Genomic DNA, 24,893 nt, shown 5'->3' on the forward strand with positions numbered 1-24,893 from the left:
GAGACAGGGGAGAAAGGCTCCCCAGATGCAGCTTGACCGGCAGGGGTCAGTTCACCAGGCCTCGGACACTGAGATTAGGTTCTATCCCGCCTGTGAACAGCAGGAGAAAGAACTTCTAAGGTGAGGCATGATTAAATTAATGTTTTAAAGACAACGCCCGGGGTGGGGTGAAGCTCAATAGTACCACCAGCACCAACCTTGTACCCAGGGCACTCGGCAGATAGATGTCTTATCTCTCCACCTAGCTGTAAGCTGCTGGCAGAAAGCAATCGAGTGCTTCATCTCGGACTGCATTACAATATCCCGCCCAGTGAATCACTCGTGACACCTACTCACTCAGAAAATTTCCATGTCAACACACCTTGATTTCATACCACCCAGTTCTCGGGACTTAGGCACAGTGGTTGGTTATAGAGCACAGGTAAGTAAAAGCCAATCAGCATTTTAGTGTTTAGAAGGAGTGAGACATCATAAATTGTTTTCCAGAGAAGGAAGCCAAGGACACAAATAAAATGCAATTCCCAATGTCCCCACAGCTGCCTACCGCACCACCAGGACCAGAATCCAGGCTTTCTGTCTCGCCTTCTGGGACAGTTAAAAACGACAGGACAAGATGGCAGTGCCACTGGGTTTGGCAAAATGAGATGAATTCGATTTCCTGCCTTTGTTCAGTGGTTTTTTCAGGATAACAATGTATTCCTCCAACCTTCACAGTTCTATGCCTATTTTTGTTTAAATTAGAAAATGACAAAAACAGCATACAAATGAATGTGTTTTAACATTTTTTGCCTATAAAAATTAATGTGATTTTTCTTTAGCTAAAAATATTCTACCTTCTGCTTTTATACATCAATTCGATGAGTGTTCTTCAGAAAGTAACAAACAAGACCAAATAGAAATCCCCAAGTTCAACTGTTAAATCATTGGCACTGTGCTTTTAAACGTTTATCTGCCTACCCCTGGCAGCCTGTGCCTGTTTTATTTTTTTTTTGGCTATGTGTTACTAATGGTCTACTGTAACCCTGAAAATAAGCATCCAATGCCCTTAAGATGAAATGGTCACACCTGGCATTACAGAATGTTTCCTTTCTTTCTCGTAGACTAATCTGAATGTTCACAAAATCAGGGATGAGAGATTTCAGGAGCAACTGGGAAGTCAACACCTTCATGCAATCCTGAGCTAAGCTGCATGTCCTAAATTAACCAGCTAAAGAAACCAAATCTGCCTGGGACCATAAGATGCCCAGGGTGAGCCCTGTCCCTGTGAGTTGCAGGGCACACTGAAGGGACGAGTCTTCTCCATGACCCTGGGGTCTGAGGTCTCCACAGCTCAGCCAGGTTCGCATTCTTTGGGCCCCCTCACTTCTTTGGGCCACTATAGGCTGACTGTCTACAGAAGATCGGGGGACCACAAGGCTCCCTGCAGGTGAGTTGGAAGAGGCATCTGCTCGTGTGGATGAAATGAACCTGGGTGTCATGGACGGATGGCTGCTGCTGTCATTTAACACTGTTCCTGTGTTATTTCTCTCACCCTCTCCCCAGAGTGAAGACTACAATACAGACTATATCTGTTTGTCATCTTCTAAATTAAAACAAGCTCCTCTACAAACACTGCTTCTACAATGAGGGGCAGGTACTTTGAGATACTTTACACCTAGAAGTTCATTTTCCTCCTATGAAAACAGATGCTTACGATAGATGTAAAAGCAAGCTCAAATTGCTGAAGAAACAAACTCAAAATTAAACTCAAATAACATACAGCTAGTGTACAACAGTCTATTCCTAGGTTCAAGACATGACCCAAGCACTTTTCATTAAACCCAGACTTTTCCTATAAGAAAAAGCACGAACAGGAAGCATCTAGAACTTAGGTCATGTTCTATGTTTTGACCTGGTTTAATGGTTACATAGATGTCTGTGTTGTAACTGTTTGTCAGGCTGTATATGTTTTATGTGTTTGTCTGTTACATATCTTTAAGAAAAATGGGAAAAGCAGGCCAGGGATGTAGCTCAGCGGCACAGCATCTGGCTGTCAAGTGCAAGGTCCTGAGTTCGATTTCCAGTACAAAAAGAAAAAAAAGAAGGAAAAGCCATAGAGGTGTTCAATGTGGTGTGAACAAGGCAGGCAAACACATCAGCTCTCAATCAGGGTCCACAAGGCCAGACATGAAGGCATCTGCCACACAGTCCCGTGACAAGGGGATACCGCAAGGAAACTCTCTAGCCAAAGACACACAGCGCACCTGTGCTTTTTCAGGGATCCATGTGCCCAAGGCACAAAGATATGACAGCCAGGGCTCCTCATTAAATCCACACGGAAGCCCAGGCCTCTCCCAGAGCTCCGTGACAAGGGAAGGTGGATACCGTCACCTCAGGCAAAGTCCAGGCTCAGGAACTGTCAAAGAAACACGGCTGGACCTACCGGGAGGAGAAGTCCTTAGCTTTCAGAAAGGTTTCCATTCTTTGCCGTTGAACAGGACGGCAGGTGTACACGGACACCACCATTCATCGTCACAGTTCAGGCCCTCAACTCCTGTCCTCCAGGGTATAACACCCAGAACCCGAGCTCTGAGTGGAACCCAGGCCAAACATGAACACCTCTTACTGCATTCACGCTTTTAATTCTGGAGCCATGGAGCACAGTGACCTGCTAAAATGAGCTTCTTCAGCAAAGGGCTGTGATGAGAGAACGATCCTGACACCCCAGCAGATGCTCTGTGAACTAATCCAGGCAGGAGTATACACGGGTACGTGACTCAATCATTGGTTAAGCATACAGTGAGAAATTATGTTCCTCTCTCTCTTAAGTTGGGCTTTGGGGATGGAGACTTAAAAACAGATACATCTTTATGTCAGCCTTTAATAGGTTCACAAGTGTCAAAAGAAGTCAAAGATGGGGATGGAGAGAGAAGCAAGGGGAGGGCATGGAAAAGGAATTAAGCTGTGTCATGGGCAAGCACTGGGAGTGGAGTCACTATGTACTGCAAACAGGTCCTAATAAAAATAAAAATTAAAAGAAGAAACCTGTAGAAACTACAGAATCAAATCTGAACCTTTTTAAAGCCTATCCCTTGCTCTTAGTTCCCCTTTCCACTTAACTGGGGCTCTTGCAAAGATAAAGCGAAAAGATATGCAGATTTTTTACAAATCCAATGAGAAAAGGTTGCTTAGGATCACATCCATCTCCGATGCAGTTCAGAAAGGGCTCAACAATCATGGAGATAAAAACAATACAATTCTGGAAATTCAGTAAGATACCGAGTGAACTCTTCATGACAATGGGGGTCCATCTACAAAACTTCATTGTGCTCTGCAAGCCAGCTGTCTTGTTCAACCAAACAGCGAAACACTGTTTTTAAATTTCGATCATCCTTGAATCTTCATGAGCAGTTAATAATTACCTACATCTCCAGGAACTAAAGCAAATCAAAACCAAGATATTCCAGCTAAGGGTGTGACCACCAAATCTTTTCCAGGGACCATCCAACGGCCAGCACAAAAGGTCTCCAAGGGTCTGGTGCCAAAGAACTACCCTGGGAGATCACATGCCCCAGGTGCTCCTCATGCCAGCTTACACATCCGGAAAGCCCATCTCCTTGGCAGTGTGGGAGAGGGCGGGGGCGGGAGCTCCCAGTGCTCCCCTAGCCCTCCCTATGCATCTGCCATGTCTCCTATACACCTCCTTTGCCCTGAAGTGTTTCATTTTGTTGTGTTTTTTTAAAAAATAGTTATGGTTTTTCAGGCTGGTCTTGAGCTCACTATGGAGCCCAGGCTGGCCTCAAACTCATGCGATCCTCCTGCTTCTGCCTCCAGAATGCTGGCATCACAGGCATGCACCACCACTGTGTTTTTACACGCACTGGTAGGCTCAGCTGTTTAAAGCTGCAGTCATCAATTCAGGTTAAAATCCATGGCATGGTACACCAATACTGATTGCATTGTGTCTATTACCTACTTTCTGGTAATAACTTAAACTTAGCTTATTCATAAGACATTTTCCAGCAACCTGTCCTCCTCAGTTACTTAGCTGACCGCTGAACATTTCCACATTATTTTAACCTGCAGCTGCCACAAACAGGTCCTGAGGACCCAATGCATTTTTAAAAGTGGGGTTTTTGTTTTTTAAAAAAAATTTGTTGGGGGCTGGGGATTTAGCTTAGCAGCATAAGCACCTGCCTTGCAAGCAGGCAGTCGTGAGTTCGATCCCCAGTACCAATAAAAAGGAAAAAGACAAAAAAAAAATTTGTCAACATTGCTTACTCTGTTTCTGAGCCTCATACTGTGAAAGCTTAACCCATTGTGCATGAGAGTCCTGCTCAGTGTCTGCGGCTCTAGAGGGAAGAAAATCATGTTATTTTCCTGGATTTCACCTGCAACCCAGGGCTTATGGTTAACTGAGGAAGATCTGTGTTTCAGAGTGGCTGCTACACACGCCCATATAAGGATGAAACCTTACAGCCGAAGTCCACGGAACGGACAGCCTGTTACACAAGAGCCCAGACAACCTGCAGACAAAGCAAGAGAAAACCAGTGCCATTTGGCCCACAGTGAGGACAGAAAAACTGCTACGCAATGTGACATTTGTAAAATGCCAATTTGTATCAGAGCTGCAAGAAACTTCATCCTACATGGCTTGAAAATTATTTTTGTTTAGCTTACAAATACTTACATAGTATGTTCACAATAAAAATTCAGCACAATTTCTTTATTTTATAAAAAATAAAATGAAATGTATGGGTCCTGAGGATCCGTGAACAGTACATACAAAACTAGCATGGGATGGTCCTTGCTGCGTGTTATAAAATATACGTGGCCACAGTCGGTTGGTGACTGATCTGTTAGTGCTCACTGTATCATTTCCCTTTGTATTCCATGGTCCTGGCTAGGAGAGCCCAGCCTTCCATGAAAATGGACAGGATAATTTACACAAAAAGTATTTCATGATGATTAAAGGCACCCACCTGCTTCACATCCCTTCCTTAAAACCACGGACAGTAAGACTAGAAGGAGAAACAGTCCACTCCTCACTGCGGATAACTAGCTGTGCTGCCGTATTTCTAAGGAAAGAATATCCAGGTTGAATTAACTTAGTGTGAGAACTGATGTAATGTCAAGCTTTAATTAACAGTGGACATATCCAGGGGTGGTCGGCTGGGCGTCTGCTGCATTTCTGTCTTTTCATTATCATCACCAGCAGACACTCGGCCCACTCTTGTGCTCAGGTTGCTAAGATGCTGTGGGACAGAACCTGATCTGCACGTGTGATTAGAAGTAAATACTGAAGAACAAAAGGGCTCAGAAGCTCTTTCTCATTTTGCTCTTCCCAGCCAACGTTCACAGAGTTATTCATCTCAAACCCCTGAAGGGGTTTTTTTTTTTAAATCCTATCTTTAAAAGTTGAGCACAAGGATTTCCGAAGTTATTCATTTTATGAACAGAACATCCCTTTGACGAACGCTTTTAGGAACACTAAAGCAATTATGAAATCACTTATCTTTTCAAACTAAAATTCAAGTTCAGGCAAAGCCAGTGGATACTTTGCATGGAGGTACTGAGTGGAAAGAAAACAAAAGCGTTAATCTACATTCTGATGCTCGGTCTCTAAGCAGATGCACGTCCTGATGTGGAAGGTGAACACACAGGGATTCGGCAGTGAGGCACACTCTCCTGGAGGGGGATCAGAAGAGCCGGGCCTGAACGGGTGAACCACACAAGGCCTCACTAACACCTGGGTGCCCACAGCGCCACGCAAAGGAGCACGAGCCAGATGCTCATGCAATAATGGCCTCTGCCTTTAGATTTTGCCAGAACAACAGATTTCTAACACACAGCTGTTGAACCCAGGTTAGTGCACCATCTAAGAAGTGAGCCTGCAGCCTCAGACTGTCTATGTTTAAATTCTGGTCCTACTGCTAAATAATTCCTAAGCCCCTTGGGCAAGTTCCTAATCTATTTCTTCATGTAGGCATAGAGACAGTAAGTAGCAGGGTTATTGTGAAAATTAGAGGAGATGATGGGTATAAACAGCTTAGCTCTGTGTGTTCTCCAATAATGCTACATCCAAGAAGGCATCGCCTAAGAGGAATGGTAGAGAGGTAAAAATTCTCATAAAAAAATGAGCGAGGAACTCGTGCTACGTTTCCTTGAATCAATGTCAGAATTTCTCCCAGATTTAAGTGTTCCACAATTGAATGAAAAGAAAGATGCCCCATTTCATTACATTCCAGATAAATAATAAATATTTCTTTTGTATGCTTATGTCCCAAAGATTGAATATTGGGAGAAATCTGCTAGGATAAGAACTCTACTTTCTGGTTTCATGAAAAACTCTCTGCAGTTTACAAATCTCTCCTTCGCTCTGAAGAACTGTCTTCCTTCTCTGTTATCTTGCAGAAGCCCTCTGTACCATACGGGAATGCACTCCTCCCGTATTTTCTGCTGCCTACAGAACTCTGGTTCAGGGGAGCCAGGCCTGGTTCCCCCAGTTTCCAACAAATCAAACCACTTAGTGCTGCTTCAGAGTCTACGTACTGGTCTCCTCCATGGTGCCCAACTGTTTGGCTTCCCTGGGCCACACTGAGAGAAGAGCAACTGGCCTGGGCCACATATAAAACATAGAATGTGGTCAATATACATAAGCAATAAAACTTCTCTTATTTGTAAATATTGTTTACTAACATATTAAAAATAAATAGGGCACGCAGACTGAGGGTTGGGCATACCTGCCTGAACTTACAGTTAAACAGAGCAAACCATTGCAACATACCAGATTTTAACAAATCTGCATTGAGTAGTAACAGTTGTTTTTTACTGCAGAGGACAATTTTCCTGTGTCAGTAGGAATTTCTTTGGATTAGAGCAGCACAAGAAGTTTAAACCTGCAGCATACAGGTTTTAAAGCAGGAGTGGGTTCTCTGAACACAGATTTGCCTATCTGTACATCAGCAAGTTCCCCTGAGGACTAAGCACTTTTGGTATATATTAGGTTATATTTATGAAGGTGTGGCATGTTATATATATACTCGGTGTAAGTAGATCTCACACAGAGAGTAGTCCAGTTCTACTGGTAGTACTAACAGTCACTCAGTCACTCAAGCTTGGGTGGTGCCATCTTGCTTACCCCTCAGCACCGATTTGAGGTTGAGCTTGGCCTGGCGGTGCAGGTCCTCCACGCAGGCGGGTCTTGTGCTGGGAAGGAACACATTCTCCTGCTGGTGCCACGGAGCCGTGTAGTGGACTGTCCAGCGACTCTCCTCATCTAAGTTGGAAACCGCTACAGAGAGAAAGAACAAATTCAGATGTCAAATTAAGCTGCACTGGCCCCAAATTTGTTCCATTAAAACAAGGTCTTGGTGTCTCACGTATCCACGGCTGAGGACCAGCAAGAAGACACGGACCAAGATCTGAATGAGACCTAACCTGCGACTCCACGGGTCTCGCCCACCGTGTTCTAGCTGTACGGAGAAGGCTGAGACTGTCTGCCCTCCACGAAGTGTTTTCACAGAATTGGTTGCTTCCCCTCACACTGCCAAATCAGAACAACACGCAACAAACTGAACTCCACCTCCAGAGACCAGTTCTTCAGTGGTACAAAGCCACTGCATCAGTAACAGTAGCCAGTCATGAAACAAAGTTCCTACCAGAAAATCAAGACCAAGTCTTGCCCTTCTATAGCACTATGTTATTTTATTTCTTTATGTTTGAAACTGGGTCTCGCTTTGCAGAGCAGGCTGGCCTTGAACTCACAATGATTCTCCTGCCTCTGCCTTTCCACCACTGGGATCAAAGGAATGGGCCACCACACTCAGTTATAGCATTATTGTAAAACATCACTGTTATAACTATAAACATAAATAAATCTTTTAAGAATCCACATAAACATTCAACTTAATACATGGAATGGTATAATAGACATGGGGATCCCTTTGTGTTATGAAAGTTCTCTAATTTCTTGCCCTTACAGAATATGTCTATAAAAATGTTTTTAAGAAATTACAGTGCAACTCATTTTTTTCAACACAATTCAATTATTTTTCCCAATATGAGAGTTCCAAACATTAGATGGAGAAATAACAGGGCATCCTGAGATTAAGATAAATCCCTAAAATAATTTTCTTTCATTCCCCTAGGGCTTGAGACTTTTATTTCATTTTTCTCCGACAATACTGCCTTAGCCAGAGTATGCCAAAACCCCTCGATGAAACCAGAGCACCCAGATTCATTAGCAATTTTCAAATAGCTTCTGTAGATCTGCCACCTAACGCAGGCATCAGAGAAACTAGACAAAGATAAGAGGAAGCCCCCGCCCCATGCTGGGGTATTTCTTTGAGGCATTAAGGTCAACCCCTGTAAAGTCAGCAGACAAAGGAACCGTGAGTCAGACGCCAGCTCCAACAGACAATTTCCTCCAGGAACACTCTTTGCTGTAACTTAATGTGGCCCTAGCAACAAACTCCTAAGACAGATTGTCAGCATACAGTGAGTGAAAGGCATACGCACACCATTGGATCAATTTGAACATATTTCAAATGACTAAACATAGCATAGCACTCATAGCACAGTTACATTACGGTTATAATGGTTAAATGAACCAGCTTGTCAAGGTGGTGCACACCTATAATCCCAGCTACTTGGGAGGTGGATGCGGAAGGGTTGCAAGTTCAAGACCAGCTTGGGCAATTTAGTGAGACTGTCTCAAAGTGAAATAATAAAAGGGCCGAAGGTGTAGCTCTCAGGCTTTAGTCTGCCTCCTATAAATTAAATGAACTCATTTATGTAAAGCTCTTAGCTCATGAAGTAATTCTTGGGAAGCGAGGCGATGGGAGGGACAGTGGACATTATTCTGAAGGAGCCCCTAAATTCCAAACCATCTCTAAGAAGGTACTATGTTTTTCCAACCTCCCTGTAATCCTATGCTGTAAATTAGCTCTCACCTCAAAAATCACCTTTCCTATTGCTATTAAATTTTAAATTTTATGAATCCTGTGAATCTTTCTCAAAGAATCCCATCCTTTCCATAAACTGCTAAATAGGAAAACAGATATCGAGAACTAGACATCAAGTTAAAAGCAGAAGTGCCCTGTTTTCTGCTTACAGTGTTTGGGGAAAGTAGCACACGAATTACGCACCTAATATTTCATGTAATCTCTGGTGGAATAAATGTTTGGCCTGGTGCGTACAACCATCCACCTCTGAGCATAAGATCACAAGGTCTGGCTTCGTCTCCACATGTTTCAGAGTCTAGCACGGTGCCAAACTGGCCATCGGGCTCCCAAGTGTTCCCAGAGGTCATTAAGACGTTGGTTACAATGTGCTAATGCCCACTTACTTTAAGGATTTATTACCACACCGCAGAGTTGAAAAGCTGAAACTTTCCCCTTTTGCCAATCACAAGGAAACCCAAGCAATGGCACCTGAGTCTGGGTAAGCATCTCACTGCCAGCCCCAGTGCACAGCCACCACCTGGGCGCTCTGAGAGACCAGCTCTCTCTTCCCTGGTCTAATTCGATCTTGCCAGGGCAGATTTTACCAGTCCTTCCAAAGCCAGCCCACAAACAGGAAAGAGGAAGAGTCAGGGTGGAAGGAGAGAGAGGCTACTTTGTCGCTTTTCCAAAGCTGCTCTTACCAATGTCCCCACCCATGCACATGGATCTAGTTTTAGCCACTGATCCAAAAACTAAATGGAAATAGGCCAATAACCACGTGAAAAAAACAAAACACTGTCATTGTGAAAAATTACATTCCCAAGGAATGAAGGAGCACCTGGATTGACCAACTTAAACCCATAGAAAGTACACCATGCAGTCAAGCACAAAAGCCCCGTGCTGCACGACCCGAGCTGGTCTGTCTAGACTGTCTGACCTTGAGCTCCTAAACATGTAACAGACAGTGCCAGAGGCATCCCCCCCAAAAGTGTGGGACTATTCCTAGAGGCTGCCGGGCAGGTGAAAGGATCAAAATCAACGCCCTGTGTATCAAGGGAAATGAGGTAGACCTCAAGGTTCCCCTTCCTTTAAAGGCTTCTTTTGAGAAGTACAAAAGAATGAAGGCACTTAAAATCCCAACCATAAATAAGTAAGACATGCTAAGATCACATAATACTGTCCCACAGTCACAAAAGGCCGAGGCGTCTGAACAGCCTGCGGAGAGCTAACTCACGCCAGTCACGCTGTTTCACTAATTCCTTCGCTCAGAGGGACAGAGGAGCACATACAACACACACACAATAGGTAGACAGAAAACGAACTACTTACTTTTCTTCTTAAAAAGCTTAATGAGAGACTTAATCTTTGCATTTATGAACACCACCATGTCTGCAGCGCTTACATGGGGTTTAGAAATTTAAGTCACATTAACTCTCAGTCCCGCAGGCAGGTGGCAAGTCGCGCTCTTCTGCCCCAGATTCTAACTTTCTCCCTCCGGTCTCCCTTCCGTCCTGCCCGGTCTGCAGGGACTGCTGGGATGCTGAGGGTGAGTTTATTGTCAGGCAGTTACAACCCATTAGCAGCCTTTGAACCTGAAAAACTCCCATGAAACCTAATCTGGTCGGCTGGGGGCAGCCAGTAACAACAGGACAGAAAGAGAAAGCCAGTCGCGAGCGCATTTGCATGACAGCCACTGGAGGCTGCGTGCCCAGCGCTCAGCCGTCTACTTTCCCTGCACAGACCAGCGAGGTTCCTCCTCTCTGGAGTCCGCACAATCAAAGGAGATTTTCCTCCGCGGAATTCCAGATGAAGCAAACTTGCTCCGCGTTTTCAGCAGGTCATTTTGCTGAAGCTGGCGGGTCTGAGAGCCATTCCACACTGATTCTTTGACTCTAGTTAATTCCGGGTGTATGGGATGTAGGACTTGAACTGACACAGGAGAAAAAAAAGAACCAAACTATTGTTTGCTGACCACGCCCCCGGGCCCTGCCTCCCATAGCGAAGAAACATTTGTAAGCAATAAAACTTTAGAGTAGACATTCTAAGGCCTGTGAAGGGTGGCCGGGTGCATTTTTATGCAAATGACAATGCCCAGGCTCCTCACCTGTCTTTGCCAGTGACTGAGAAGAGCACTGTGTGTTCTGAAGTGTGGTCTTCCTAGCACCCAGCAGCCACAATTCTTTAAAACCCTGGACACAACTTCATTCCAAATGAGTAATTAGATGAGGAGCCCTAAATCATTTTAATCTTTATTCTGAATGTACTTCGCACCTAAGTGCCTAGCTTAACAGTTTTACAGCTGCTCCCCAGGTAAACGTCTCAAACCTTTCTGTGGGTTACTCGCTAACTTCAGTCTGCTGTAGTGAGTTGTTTCTTGGCCCATTTGAAACCAATCTCTGAGGCCGGGGTTATAGCTCAGAGACATAAGTGCCTACCTGGCAAGTGCAAGGTCCTGAGTTTGATTTCCAGTGTGTCCCCTCACCCACAAAATATCAGAAAAAAAAAAAAGAGAGAGAAAGAAACCAATCACTGAGAAACAAACACAGAAATGGGGTGCAAGGCAGTACTGGAAAAATATACTCCAGGAGGAATGAAAAAAAGAATATAGATTAGGAAATGTGAAAAGGGACAAAGGGGCAGAACACTCTTCACATGTCACCCTGCTCCACTTCAGGGCAAAGAGTTTTTGAAACAACTTAGACCAAGCTCTTGTTTCATAGCTTCGGGCCAGACTTGTAACTAAATGGAAAAATGTAATAATCCACTAATTCAAAACATTTAGTTTATAACAAAGCTCTTAGTCAAAGAATAAAATTTATAGAAGAGGCTCCCCCTAGGGAAAGCTTTGGAATGATGCCTCCTCAAACATTTCACCCCTTTCAGCTTAGTTTTTAAACAAGAGCAAATAAGAAAACACATACTGCTGTACATATCGTCACAGATTCCCAACTTGTATTCGTTCATCCTTTCTGGAGCTTTGCTTAAAACTCTGGCATGGCAGATGGGAACGGGTAGCACCTGAGCCAGTAAAATCAAATTCTGCAGCTGCCTTAAGTTAGTGAGCAAAGTCCCCCTTGGAAAACAAATTTATGGGCAAATGACCTCACCCTGCTCATTGCATTAGAGTCAGGTACATTCTGGGCAGAAATACACCTGTTGACAGTCCACAAGTTTTTGAGGTTAAGTGTCACCACACACACTTCTAATCGACAACAAATTATTCTTTTCAGACAACAGATCCTGAATATGCTCGGTCCTGTCACTACATAGCTTTTCAGGTACATACTACCATAGTAAGTGAAGACAGACACATGCATTGAGAAGGTAAATTGGATTGGGGCTACAGCTCAGCGCCACAGTGCCTGTCTGGCAAGCATGAAGTCGTGGGTTCGATTCCTGATACCAAAGGAAAAAAAAAAGTAAACTCAATCGGGATAGGTCCCTGGGAAAAACAAGCAAGTTCTCTGCCCTCTTGGAGCTTACATTAGTCCACAATACACAGATTATACGGTGGATTCGAAGGTTGTGAATGCAATGGGAAATGAAAGTTGGGTGGGCCCTGGGGGAGGAAGTGGTCAGGCTGTATTAAAATCAGACCCAGGGTGGGTTCACCAAAATGATGAGATTTGAGTAACTCCAAGGAGGTGATGGCAAAAATATCGCTGAAGCTTATAGGCTCTCATTCTCAAGAGGGAGGATATGCCCAGGCTGTGAGACACATCACCAGTCCCCCAGATGAGGTACAGAAATGCTCTTGACCCCTCTTCAAGTATGAAGAGTACAGGAGTCAGGCATGGGCCAAGCCACTGTCGTGGAAAGACGGTGCCACACTGTTCCCTCACCCGTTAATGCTGGGAGTAGGGGCAGGGAGCAGGCTCCCGTCCATCCAGGAGTCCTGGGGCACCCCGTCCTTGGTGCATCATCCCAAGCTGCTCCGTAACTCCATACACCAGGTGACACACCAAATAAACAATCACATTTATTCACTATCCTGCACACATATTAAGTAGTGTTTTGGAAAGCTTCTTAATGACAAAGTTTCCCCCAACAATACCATCACCTCTTTATTTTCTGAGTATAGGCATAAGAACAAGGACATGCTTTTATCATATAATCTGCATGGCTGCCCATTGCACTTATTTAGGGAAGACTCTAAGGTTTTAAAATTGCTCAGCTCGGAGCTGGGACACTTTATGACTCAACCTAAACCAACAGTGAAGACCCCAGTTCTGCAGCCACCCCGGCCAGGTCACCAGCGACTGACACGAGGAGAGGGGATCTCATCACACTGAGCTGTTTGCCCCGCTATAAAAGGAAGCAAGTGACAGAAGAAGGTGAAGAATTATCATGGATAAAGTCCTCGGACAGTACCTGGCGTGGGGAAAGTGTGTGCGCTTGTTGGACTGATAAATTCCGGAGAGTTAACCAAGCAGCCTTCAGCGAAATAAAAAGCTATGGTTTAACAGCCGGGAATCACTTTTCAGACTTTGCAACTTTCTTTCTGTTTGTCTCGGAGCTAAATCATCAGCTCCTCCAATGATTGCTCAGAACCCCTGGCTTTCAGTGTGTACCACACAGTATCTTTTCTGTCTCCTAGAACTCAAATCGTAAAGCTTTTGAAAAGGATCCTCAGGGGTCACCAGTACACTTCTGACCGTAGTAATGCTCCTCCGTTCTCTGCCCCTCTTTCCAGGTGTCCTTTTCATCACAAACTGGGAACACCCACCTCTTGAACGCCTTCATGGACACCAAGGCACTCCAATTTCCTACCTCTGATACTTCTTGAGAGTCTGGAAAACCCCTGCTCCACTTCAAAGATCTAGTTTTAAAACCATGGTTCTCTGCTTTTTACTTACTCATTTTTAAAACTTGAGGGCCTTTGTTAGGAGAAGGCAGAAAAACCAGCATAATGGCTGTGGGGCCATACTCAGCCAGCCTGTTTGCAGGTGATGGAAAAACATTATAACAACAATTTTTACAACGTGAAATTTCTGTGTAACTCAAATTTCAGTGTCCAGTCATACAGCTCTAAGGGACACTGTCACATCTGCTGGGGCTCCTTAAGGGCTGTGACGGCGGCAGAGATGTAGACTATGGCCCTCAAAACAGGGCATGTTCACTATGGGAACTTCCACAGGAAAAGGCTGCTGCCACTGGACTCCTCATTCCTGCCTGCGATCTTCTAATTATCCATCTTTCGGTTCCTACGCTAACCTTTACTCAAATCTCACATTATTCAAGTTCAGCATGTTTGATTTAAAGCAATTCCTTTCCCCCAACTATGTCACATGACCTTTCTTATTTCTACTAGGGATAGAATCACAGATAAATTTAATTATTAAAACTGCAAGTCAGCTGAGATTTAGAAGCTAAAGCACATTAAAAGTAACTGAGATTCCAGGGGTCCCGACTCCCCTCTTATTAAGTCCACACATTATATTTTCTTGACCTGGAAAGCTTGTGTTTGTTATGTAATATTTTCCAGTTAGCCTAAAAAGCTCAAGAATGAACAAATAAGAACGAATGAGGGTGTTCAGGGTTTACAAATTCAGTAGCTTAACATAAGGACAGCAAGCAAATCTAAATTAGTCATGTTAAAATCAAGTTTTCAAAAGATACCTTTAGTTAGTATCACACAAATGTAATACCCTACCCCCAAGTCCTTATTCGGACACGTAAATAATAAAATCTTTATGGTAAACCGCTATTCCCCAAAAGTACTATCAAGTATCACAAAGAAAAATATCCTCTGATATTGCTTGAGTAATCCTTGTGGCTTATCCTGGTCCAGGATTTTGGAAATTTGTTACCACTACTTAGTGTAGTGCTCTGTAATGTTTCTATCTTGATTTAGGAAGCTCCTTTTCTGCTTACTCTTTCACTGAAATGAAATCTTATTTCTGATCAGGGTTTTACATTTTTCTTCCAGCCACCATCTTGTCATTCTGCAGTTATCTATTTCCTAGGAGTAGGTCATGCTATATTAGCAAAGAAGGAACAAAATACAGAAATAGAGGAATTTTTGGCAAAGCAGTCTATGTCCGAAAAATACTATTCTTATTTGGTGGTGGTGAGGGTTAAGACAAAGTCTCCTCACTGTGTAGTTCAGGCTGGTCTTGAACTCATTATGTAACCCAGGCTGGCCACCAACTCCTGATAATCCTCCTGCCTCGGCCTCCAGGATTACAGAGTTGTGCCACCACACCAACTTTAGCAGCTTCTTTGTGTTAGGCACTCAGATTAAAAGAAAATCAAACAGCTAGGGATGTAGCTCACTGGTTGATAATACTCGCTTAGCATGTATGAGGGCAGAGTTTGATTTCCAACACAGCAAACAAACAAACAAACATGATCAATGACTTTAGGAAATTCACAGGTGTGTGGAGCAGACACCCAAAGTGATAAAAACGATAGCACCATAAAGACATAAAGGAGAGAGCTGGGACTGTGAGGTTACTATTGGTAAAGGGGTCTTCATTTAGAAGAGGAACAGCTGTTACAGAACAGAAGCCGAAAGGGTCTCGGGTACAGGAGCAGAGGGAGGACAGAGCCAGGGACCCCGGGAGCACACAGCACTTACAGCTCCACGGAGTGCACAGGGGCTGAGGGCAGCACTACGGAGGGGCAGGAGCAGGTGAGGCAGGCGCTTGCCTGTCTGTCATCTGTGGTGGGATGAAGGCGAGGACAAGGGGGCCCGAAGGAGTTCAGAAGGGAACGTGGGGATGGGCAGTGCGGCCCTGCAGTGAGAGAGACACAGGACGCCAGGAGAGCCCAGCGCTAAGGGTCCGGGGGTCAGTTAGGTGCTGTTCCCATCTCCTTAGGTTTGTATCAGACTGTTTTTAATAGTGTGTCTAGGTTGAACATTCCTCATCTGAAAACTCCAACTTCAAAATGCTCCAAAATGGAACAGCTTTGTGAGCTCCCATGTGACACCACTAATGAAAAATTCTGCTCTGACCTTCTGGGGCAGGTCGAGGTCAAAACACAGGTGCATTAAAAACACTGCACACGATGACCGTCATGCTACATATACAAAATGTGTATGAGACATGAGTTAATCCTGGGATTAGACTTGGGCCTCCCACCAAGCTGTCTTATAATGTGTGCATGCGTATTCCAAAATTCTTCAAAAAGAAAAAAAGGTCTGAATCAAAGCAACTTCTGCTTGTGCTGCTTGGGCTGCACATACACCAAAGAACTGCTTACACGCAGTTTGTGCAAGGGATATCCGACAGAGTGTTTGCAGAACCAGAGATTTGCACCTGCCCCTCCCACCGACACACGACTGCAGACTTCCTCTGTGTATTAAGCCCTGTCAGGTATTAAAAGTCTTCATTTTGAACTGGGCAGGGTGACACACACATGCAGTCCTACCTATTCTAGAGGCTGAGGCAGGACAACCGCAAGTTTAAGGATAGCCTGGGCAACCTGGCAAAGCTCTGTCTCCAAAAAATAAAAAATAAAAACGGTTGAGGAATATCATTCAGTGGGGTGTCCCTGGGCTCAATCCCAGCACTGCCAAAAAAAAAAAAGTTTTCATTTTGAGTCCAAAGATTTTTACATTGTTAAGCAAAAACATAGTACGATAGAACATTTTCAAATCCTGTACACATGCAGAAATGAGTCACAGTTTTGTTGCAGAATGCATATACCTATTCTGAATTCTTGATCAATTGAAAGTGAAATATATAATCAATGATTACTATGTTCCTGTAAATTGAAGAAAGATGAACAAGAAGGAAAACTCAGACATAACAGTGCTTTTCTGATCGTATTGGACACTAAATGATTATTCCAAGCATTTCTGAAAGGAACCTTAACTCTTAAAGTGGAACAATTCCACAGCCTTGCCTTATCTGCAAATGGTATCTTTACTGCTTATTACTGTAATTTTCTATAAGTTACTTTAAAAATTGATTTTAACATGACTAATTTAGATTTGCTTGCTGTCTTTATGTATGGTTAACCTACTGAATTTTTAAACCCCTCGACACCCTCATTTATCCTTATTCATTCGTTCTTGAACTTTTTAGGCTAACTGGAAACTATTACATAATAAACACAAGCTTTCTGGGTCAAGAAAATATAATGTGTATACTTAGTAGTAAGAGGTTATAGGAACTGTCACATTAACAACATGATTTTCTTAAAACACATGGGGTACGTTTCACACACAACGGTGTGGGGATGCTGTCCACAGAACACATGGGCCTGGTGACATCAGCCATGAAGCATTATTTTAAGTGTCCATGAATGAAGTTATTTCACAAAAGAACATTAGAAAGCACCGTATCCAGATCCTCATCAGTACAATGATCTGTTCCTTCTTCTGCCTCTGAATTAATTTTTAATGATGAATCATCTGACACACTGTAAAGGACAAATGGGACTTGCTCCTCGTCAGCCCAAGTGGGAGAGGAGCGACGCACCTCCAGTATCAGTTCCTTAGAAGCAACTCGATCTGCACCAACTGGGCGGTTCATTTTGATGCTGAGGATCACCCTCCGCTGGGCATGTGTCACACCAAAGGCTTCCGTGCAAATCCTAGTTAATAATTTAATCCAATACCTCTGCTGCCATCTGTTCTATGCATTTCAAAACATCTGCTGTCACCGTGGCTAGCTTAGTCAAGCCATGATACTCATGTAATGAGTGTTGAACACGTGAAAGACACACAAAAGACATGGTGGGTGAAAGAAAGAAAGAAAGAAAGAAAGAAAGAAAGAAAGAAAGAAAGAAAGAAAAGCTCAATCAGAAGTCCAAAGGACAAAGGGAGTCCAGCTGACACCGCACCCAAAGTCCAGCCGAGCCAGCCAAGCTAGAAGGGCACAGCGCCCCAGGTGCAGGGACCATCCTGCCACTGTCCTGTCCGGGTGACAGAATGGGGTGGTCCGTGGGGAACGCTCTGCGAAGGGGTGGGATTAATAGCAAATAAGGATATATGTGCTGGGAGGTCAACAGGGACAGCCTTCAAGGCTCTACAAAGCAAAGAATCAGGAGAGTTAGTTGTAAGGAACACCCAGTCTGCTCCTTCAGCCTCATGAGTGCTAATCTGCAGAAGGGGTCGGCGCTGCTCAGCACTGAGCTCAGCCTTTGCAGTCCTCCGCCCGAGCGCACAGGGCCCGGGACCAGGGCCCTGTTGGCCTCCTCTGTGCAGTGCACGTCTCTTACAGGTGTGAGCCCCGACCTATGCGCCCGGAGCACCTCTACTCCCTCGTCAAGTTACAATGGTTAATGTTCTTTGGGAACCACTGCTCCGAGAGGCTTTTGTAACTTTTTATTTCAAAGGTAATGTCCTCAGACCTGAATGTGCCTGTCTTGCAGGAGGAGAATGAATCATTTCATTCACTGTAAGCCTCTTATACTTGAGTCAGTTATTCTTCATGATGTTGTACAGCGCTAACCCACCCATCCAAGTAGGCCTGATTCACCTAATTGCTCTACAAAGCCTGTGTCAGGTACAGAAAGGCTCACTTCAGGAGAGAAACAACGTGTATCAGGAGACCTACATGTCAATCAGCTCAGCTGTACAGTTAGCTCGTCTCTCATTCCCAATGCCTAGGAAGGGTCTGGCACATTTTAGAAACAGAATCGCTTTCAATTACTTTTAAAATTAAAATGTATTTTCCATGCTGTTTGAGTTCATTAAATGGTATATTCTTAGCACAAAATAACTGAAGGGAAATGAAATTTAAAATTCGAAAGAAAAAAAATAGACACAACTTTTCTTCTGAGATCTCTAGGGATAAAAAATGAAGACCTCACTGTGGAAGGAAAGCCCAGGATACGGCAAGGATCCCACAGATCTAATTGAAAGGAGTCATTTGAGGAGCCACAGTGCTGCAAGAGAGCTCGCATTTTTAAAATGGGATATTAAGGGCCTGCTTGATGGATGGTGCCACAAAACCTAGGAGGAATACAGGCTGGAGGAGAATTTTCTAGGTAGCAAAAAAATGAGGAGCAAAGGAAGACTCCTCAATAAAGACTGCAGCATGGGGGTGTCATCTCCGTGCTGAGGGGGACACCGTGATGTCCATGAAGCCTACGGTTCGCCCGCAGAGTCACAAGTGCGCTAGGCCACTTAGCTGTGCTGGCGGACGGAGAGCTATATTTATACTAAAAATCTGTTATTGGGTTTTCTGATAATGGGAAAGGTTAATCTAGAGAAGGAACACTCTTATGTAATGAGTGGGTTTTAAATATATATAAATATATATTTATATATATTCTTATATATTATATTACATATATTTTATATATATACATATATATATATATATATTCTTAAATTCTGAAGACAGCTGACCTCTTCAAACAGGGAAGCCACAGTTCCTCATGAAGAGTGAATGCTATGAGCATTGGAATTATGCTGGAGGTGAGGCCCAGGAACGAGGAAGGTCAGCCAGGAGGAAAGAGATATTTGAAATTCATCTAGAAAGCACAGAACTTTCATTATCTGGTCAAAGACTTTTTAAGTTAAGAGACCTTGTATAAACTCAGGTTTTCATACTCTTTCACAGATTTGTCTTTGCAATTGAGAAAGGTAGGCCTATTTTTAATGAGTAAACAACAAGCCAGCCATGGTGGCACATGCCTATCATTGCAGCATTGGGAGGTCAAGGCAGGAGGATCTCTGGGAGTTCAAGGACAGTCTGAATGACATAGTGAGTTCAGAACCAGCCTAAACTACATAGAAAGACCTTGTCTAGGGGGGAAAAATATAAGTGCGAGCAACATAAATAAAAACATCAATTATTATATGGAGACCTATTTACCAGTATCTCTAAAGTCCAGGAATCAATGTTCCTAAAGCAAGGATTTCACAGAAGGCGCTCCACGTTCAGCATTCCCCTTCCTAGAGGGCAATACAGTTAGGGCACCGTTGGCAGGAGAGGAGGGTGTGCTGATTGCTGAGCCCACCCAGTGAGGTCCACATAGGACCCTGAGAAATCAGATGGCAATCAGAATAATGCTAGTAGTACAGCGGCTTCCGAGTCTGTAAAAATGGTACCCTTAGCCTCTCCCACGCGGCAGCACGGAGGCACAAAACAGGAAACAGAGAAAAAGAACGTTTTTTTTTTTTTACAATTTAGCAATTAAAAGTAATGCTAGGAAAGGTGAAGAGCCGCAGTCTTCACACGCCTGCCGGTCCTGTTAGCCTGCAGTGAGAAGTCACAGGGGGCAGGCGGGACTCAAGACTGCCCGGGGCCTCCAGTGCACTAAGCAAGTGCTGCCCTGCTGAGCTGCATCGCAGCTCTGCCTGTTTTGAGGGAGGGTCTTCCTAAGGCTGACCTTGAACTCTGATCCTCCTACTTCAGCATCCAGGTAGGTAGCTAGGATTCCAAATGGGCACCCTTCACCTGGTTTGAAGCTTAGAACTTTAATAACAACTGTAGACACTTCATATCTAGGCCATTGTTTGTTTTGTTTTATTTTAATGAAAAAAGATGAAAAGCCAGGTGTGGTTGTGCACATCAGTAATCCTAGCACTCTGGAGTTTGAGGCCAACTTGAACTACATAGCAAGACCCTGCCTCAAAAGAAGAGAGAGAGAGAGAGAGAGAGAGAGAGAGAGAGAGAGAGAGAGAGAGAGAAGAAAGAAAGAAAGAAAGAAAGAAAGAAAGAAAGAAAGGCAGGCAGGCATAAAATCCATCTAAGATTTTGACCCACAATCAAGAGACAATCATTATCTCCTTGCTTGAAGGAGAACAGAAAGTAAGACATCTGGGGAGAAAAATAAACAGGATCTTACCAAAGTGGGCATCTTACGGCAGCTTTGAAGAGTGACATTCATCGCATTTTATCAGTACATCTGATCTGTATGTCGCAATCTAGTAGATCACTACATGCTAAAAATCAGGTTTGGAGGTGGTGGGGTAGCCCAAAGGTAGAGTGCTTGCCTGGCACACAAGGTCCTGGGTCTGACCCTGGTACCTCCTGCCATGTACACAACAAGTTTCAATGAAGCTGCTATGGTTTCTCTTCACAAACTGCATTCAGGGACGGGTCCGCATAAGCTGTTGAGGGTGGTTTGAAATACCTGCACTTCCCCGAATTTCCTAGGCGCTGATGCACAACCTCCTTTAACCCGGCAGGGACTGAATGATGACAGCTGCTTTCCCAAGAGAAATACTCACCAACGGCACCCCACTGGAGAGCAAGATCCGCCACGGACTCCGCACAATATATCACGTTCATTATTAAGATAAATCCCTGGCCACCTCCACAGGGGGAAGCACGTGGCGATACCCCAAGCCGAAACAGACAGAATTCACTTCTCTCCCTGTAGCCTCCCTTTCCCCTTCATCCATACAGCCCGACCTCCTCCTGCGTGGGCTTACTCCAGCTCTGAACATCACGGCTCCACGGAACCAGTGCTGGGCACCCCAGCCCCAGCCCCCAAAACCAGCTCTTCTCTCTGCAGCTGCTGAAGGCCACAAAGAGCTTCTTGTGTGATCCGATTCAGAATGCACCCTGAACTAGACGTTCTGAATGGCATCGTGAATGCTCCTTTCAGAGGGTCTCCAACGTGTCCAATGTCCCCAGACAGCACATGGCCACGGCGGCCGATAGGAAGTCTTGGGGCAGGAGACCGCTTTCAGCAGTGGCCAGTGAGCTCCTTGCAGGTCCATGCCAAGGGCACAAGAGGGGCTTCCGCAGATCCTCCCAGTGAGCAGAGGCAGGGGTGGACATGCCCCCCCCCCGCCTGCCCACCTGCCCACCTGCCCGGCTGCTGTTCTCCCCAAAGTGCGTCTCCTACCTGCTTTCCTCATAAAGTGTGCTTGCCCTCAGTCTAGTCACGCTCTAGCTTCCATTACCCATGCCTAACCGAGAGCACTTTTTAAGAACTGTGTTTCATGCACTGTGTGCTCTGTGCAGGGAGAGACCTCTGTTCACACATCCGGTTGTTCACTCCCATCAAAACCTGCCTCCACAGCACGACTACTGGTCTTTGTGCAGGGATTTGTTTCATGACCAAATCTCCCAGTAGACACATGAGGTGGACCCTATCATGGGCCATGGCTTGCCGAACCCATGGGGCCTGGGTTGGCCCTGGCACAGGTCTCATATGCAGTAGGCCTCCTATTAACACTATTTTATTAATGACTGTTACAGTGAGCAAAGAAACTGTGCAAACCAAGTAACACTAGAGGCTTTTCTTTCTTTCTTTTGAAACAGGGTCTTGCTAGGTAGTTCAGGCCGGCTTCAAACTCAAGGCGACCCTCTTGCCTCAGCCTAGCAAGTACTGGGATTACAAGCATGTGCCACCACACAGAGTGGAGAGGATTTATTCTGAAAGAATTAAAAATAATATTGAAGTATCCCCAACTCTCAGATGAGTAGAGCTTTTAACTAGAGACAACTCATTTCAATAATCATTTCAATCACCTGCCACCTCGTACCCTGTATTAAAGGCTCTGCAGACACGCCGATGACAATGACCTTCTCTTAGGAGACTGCCTGGCCTTTCCCTCCTCAGCCTCTCCCAGGAGCGTGGCTTAGCTTCTCTGTCTCCCATCAGAACCTGCGCTCCTGGAAGATGGAAGCGGGGCCTGTGCTGGCTTCGAAAACACTAGGACGTTTGGTGACCAGCAGGCCCATGAGTGGCCACTACTCTTTGTCTGCTGAGCAGCCCACTGGATGGGAAGACAGTGACTGAGATGATACTGGGCATGTCTGACATTAGAGACACTTGCCCCTGGCAGGCCAGAAGGCAAATTACGGAAAACATCTGTGAGACATGTAAGTGAGACTTCAATGGGTGAGTACGGGGTTGGTGGGGGAGGAAAAGGTGAAGGTTTTTCTGCTCACGCTGCTTCTGAACCTGCCACACACAATCTGCTGGCCTGATGAAAGTGGGGTTCATGGCGGCGGCCCCAGGACATTAATGTCAATTCAGGGACCATGGTAAGGAACTCTGGCCATCAACCCAGAGCTATCAGGCTTCATTCAGCTGCCAATAGTTGAATATCACAGTGGTTTGTGTTTTTTTGTTTGTTTGTTTATTTTGATTTTTTGAGACAGGGTCTTGCTATGCAGTTTAGGTTGGCCTTGAGCTCACTTTGTAGCCCAGGCTGGTCTCAAACTCACATTGATCCTCTGCCTCAGCCTCTCAAGTGCTGGGATTACAGGTGTGCCACCACGCCCCGCTGAACAACATAGTTTTCATGCAAAACTGCAATCCATGTCTTAGAAAAACATTAGCAACTTGGAAAACTGAATTGAAAGCAGCAGACCCGTCATCGGAGCCCAAGGTGAGCTCACATTGGTGGAGGCTGAGTGGAGGTCTAACACTAATCATTTCCAAAACTGATGATTTCCCTCGTGCCTGGCCTCGTGTGCCTGTCTTGACTGCCTTCCCGATTCCAGGTGCCACATCCGCAGTCACGGATTCATGGTGCCTCTGGTCTCCCAGTCTCCTTTGGATTTCATGGTGCTGGGAAATCCTGAGTGGCTCGGTTCCTGCTTTGTTGGCTGAAGTGTTTGGAGAAACCGATGCTCAAAGCCCATGAGTGCTGGGAAGTAGCAAAAGCATGAAAGGTTTTCTCTTGTATTCACTTTAAAATGGGGAACGTCCTCAACCTCAGTTCCAGAGTTCCAACGCACGGCATAAATTCTGGTGAGGGACACACAGGCTTGAACCACTGCCAGAATTTGGGAGAATTTCTCACCACCGAACCGACTCAGTGCCTTTGCAAAATGGATACAAAAACAATTCTGGAGCTCTTATAGGCAAACAACGAGATCCACCCCAGTTATATTAAGAAAAAAAAAATTACCAAAGACACAGAATCTCTAAGGGAGCAAGAGTAAGTTTACCTGCTACCCACATGGGACCATGACTGCCTGTGACACCCTGCCACTGCTGCCACCTGCTGGCCACCTCCGATCATGCACAAATTGAGGCCAAGCGTCACCCTAACCCTTGCTGAGAAGTGTAAGAGACCAGGGCTGCTGGACTCGCCCACAGGTAACCCACCCACATAATTGCTGCCTAACATCCCTCAGTTCGGCAGCCAAATCCAACGAGAAAGCCCACTGGCAGAGCCTAGGTCCCATTCCTGCACTCCAGCTTCAAGAGAATAAGGAAAGTGAGAGGTCAGCTCTGGACAGGAAAGGAATTCAAGCCAGGAGGGGTGTGAGGAGCGCGGGTTGAGTCAACCATGCAGCCTGCCCCAGGCCTAAGTGTTTCACTGGATATGGTTGCAATCCCAGCACTCGGAGGCTGAGGTAGGAGGGTCTCCACGAGCTCGAGAACAGCCTGGGATACATGGTGAGCACAAGGCCAGCCTGCACTACACAGTGAGACCTGTCCCGTAAACAACAGTGATGAAAGAAACTTTACCAGTATGCTCCAAAATGAATTGGGACTTATAGTTTCTTATCTCAGATTTGACTCAGATCCACAAACATGGTTATTTACATCTGAATTTATTAAACCAGAAGCTGAGAAAGTTAGAGAAATTAATGCAAACTGTATCAGTAACCGACAGGAATTCACTCAGTGTACTTACTGATGTCACCTGTTAAGTGCACTAATCTAACACAGTCCAGGCTTACTCTGTCCATGGACTCCCTTTATAGAGAACTGGTGGAAAATTATAATAAAAGAAAAAATGAAAGACATGCTCCAGCTGGCGTGAGTAGTGCACACCTGGAATCTCAGATACTCACAAGGCTGAAGCAGGAGGCTCACAAGTGCAAGTCCAGCCCAGGCAAACTAGTAAGACACTGTCTCAAAATAAGACTGTCTGTTTGTTTGGAGACAAGGTCTCCTTTAAGCTATCCTTGAACTCACTATGTAACTCAAGCTGGCCTCAAAACTCACAGCAATCCTCCTGCCTCAGCTTCCTGAATGCTGGGATTACAGGCATGTATCACCACATCCAGCTTCAAAATAAAAAAATTTTTTAAAATGCTACAGATGTGATGCAGTGACAGAGGTTCAATTTTCAGGGCTTAAAAAAGA

General features: G+C 44.9%; 1 protein-coding gene across 9 annotated transcripts in view; it reads right to left on the reverse strand.

The window, feature by feature from the left end:
* Nhsl1 (NHS like 1) overlaps nt 1-24,893 on the reverse strand; it is a 220,109-nt gene that overhangs the window by 55,475 nt on the left and 139,741 nt on the right. For 6 of the 9 annotated variants that reach the window (XM_063233366.1, XM_063233368.1, XM_063233367.1 and 3 more), the window contains one exon: nt 7,121-7,273. In XM_063233366.1, the coding sequence (XP_063089436.1) occupies nt 7,121-7,273 (153 nt within the window). Of the gene's footprint in view, nt 1-7,120; nt 7,274-10,253; nt 10,730-11,845; nt 12,216-21,060; nt 22,337-24,893 lie in introns of those variants that run through there. The other 3 variants (XM_063233369.1, XM_063233370.1, XM_003465643.5) reach the window with 3 other exon arrangements.

Source organism: Cavia porcellus, unplaced genomic scaffold (assembly GCF_034190915.1).
Source record: "Cavia porcellus strain 051 isolate PalLab524CR breed Dunkin Hartley unplaced genomic scaffold, mCavPor4.1 scaffold_22, whole genome shotgun sequence".
Lineage (NCBI taxonomy): Eukaryota > Metazoa > Chordata > Mammalia > Rodentia > Caviidae > Cavia > Cavia porcellus.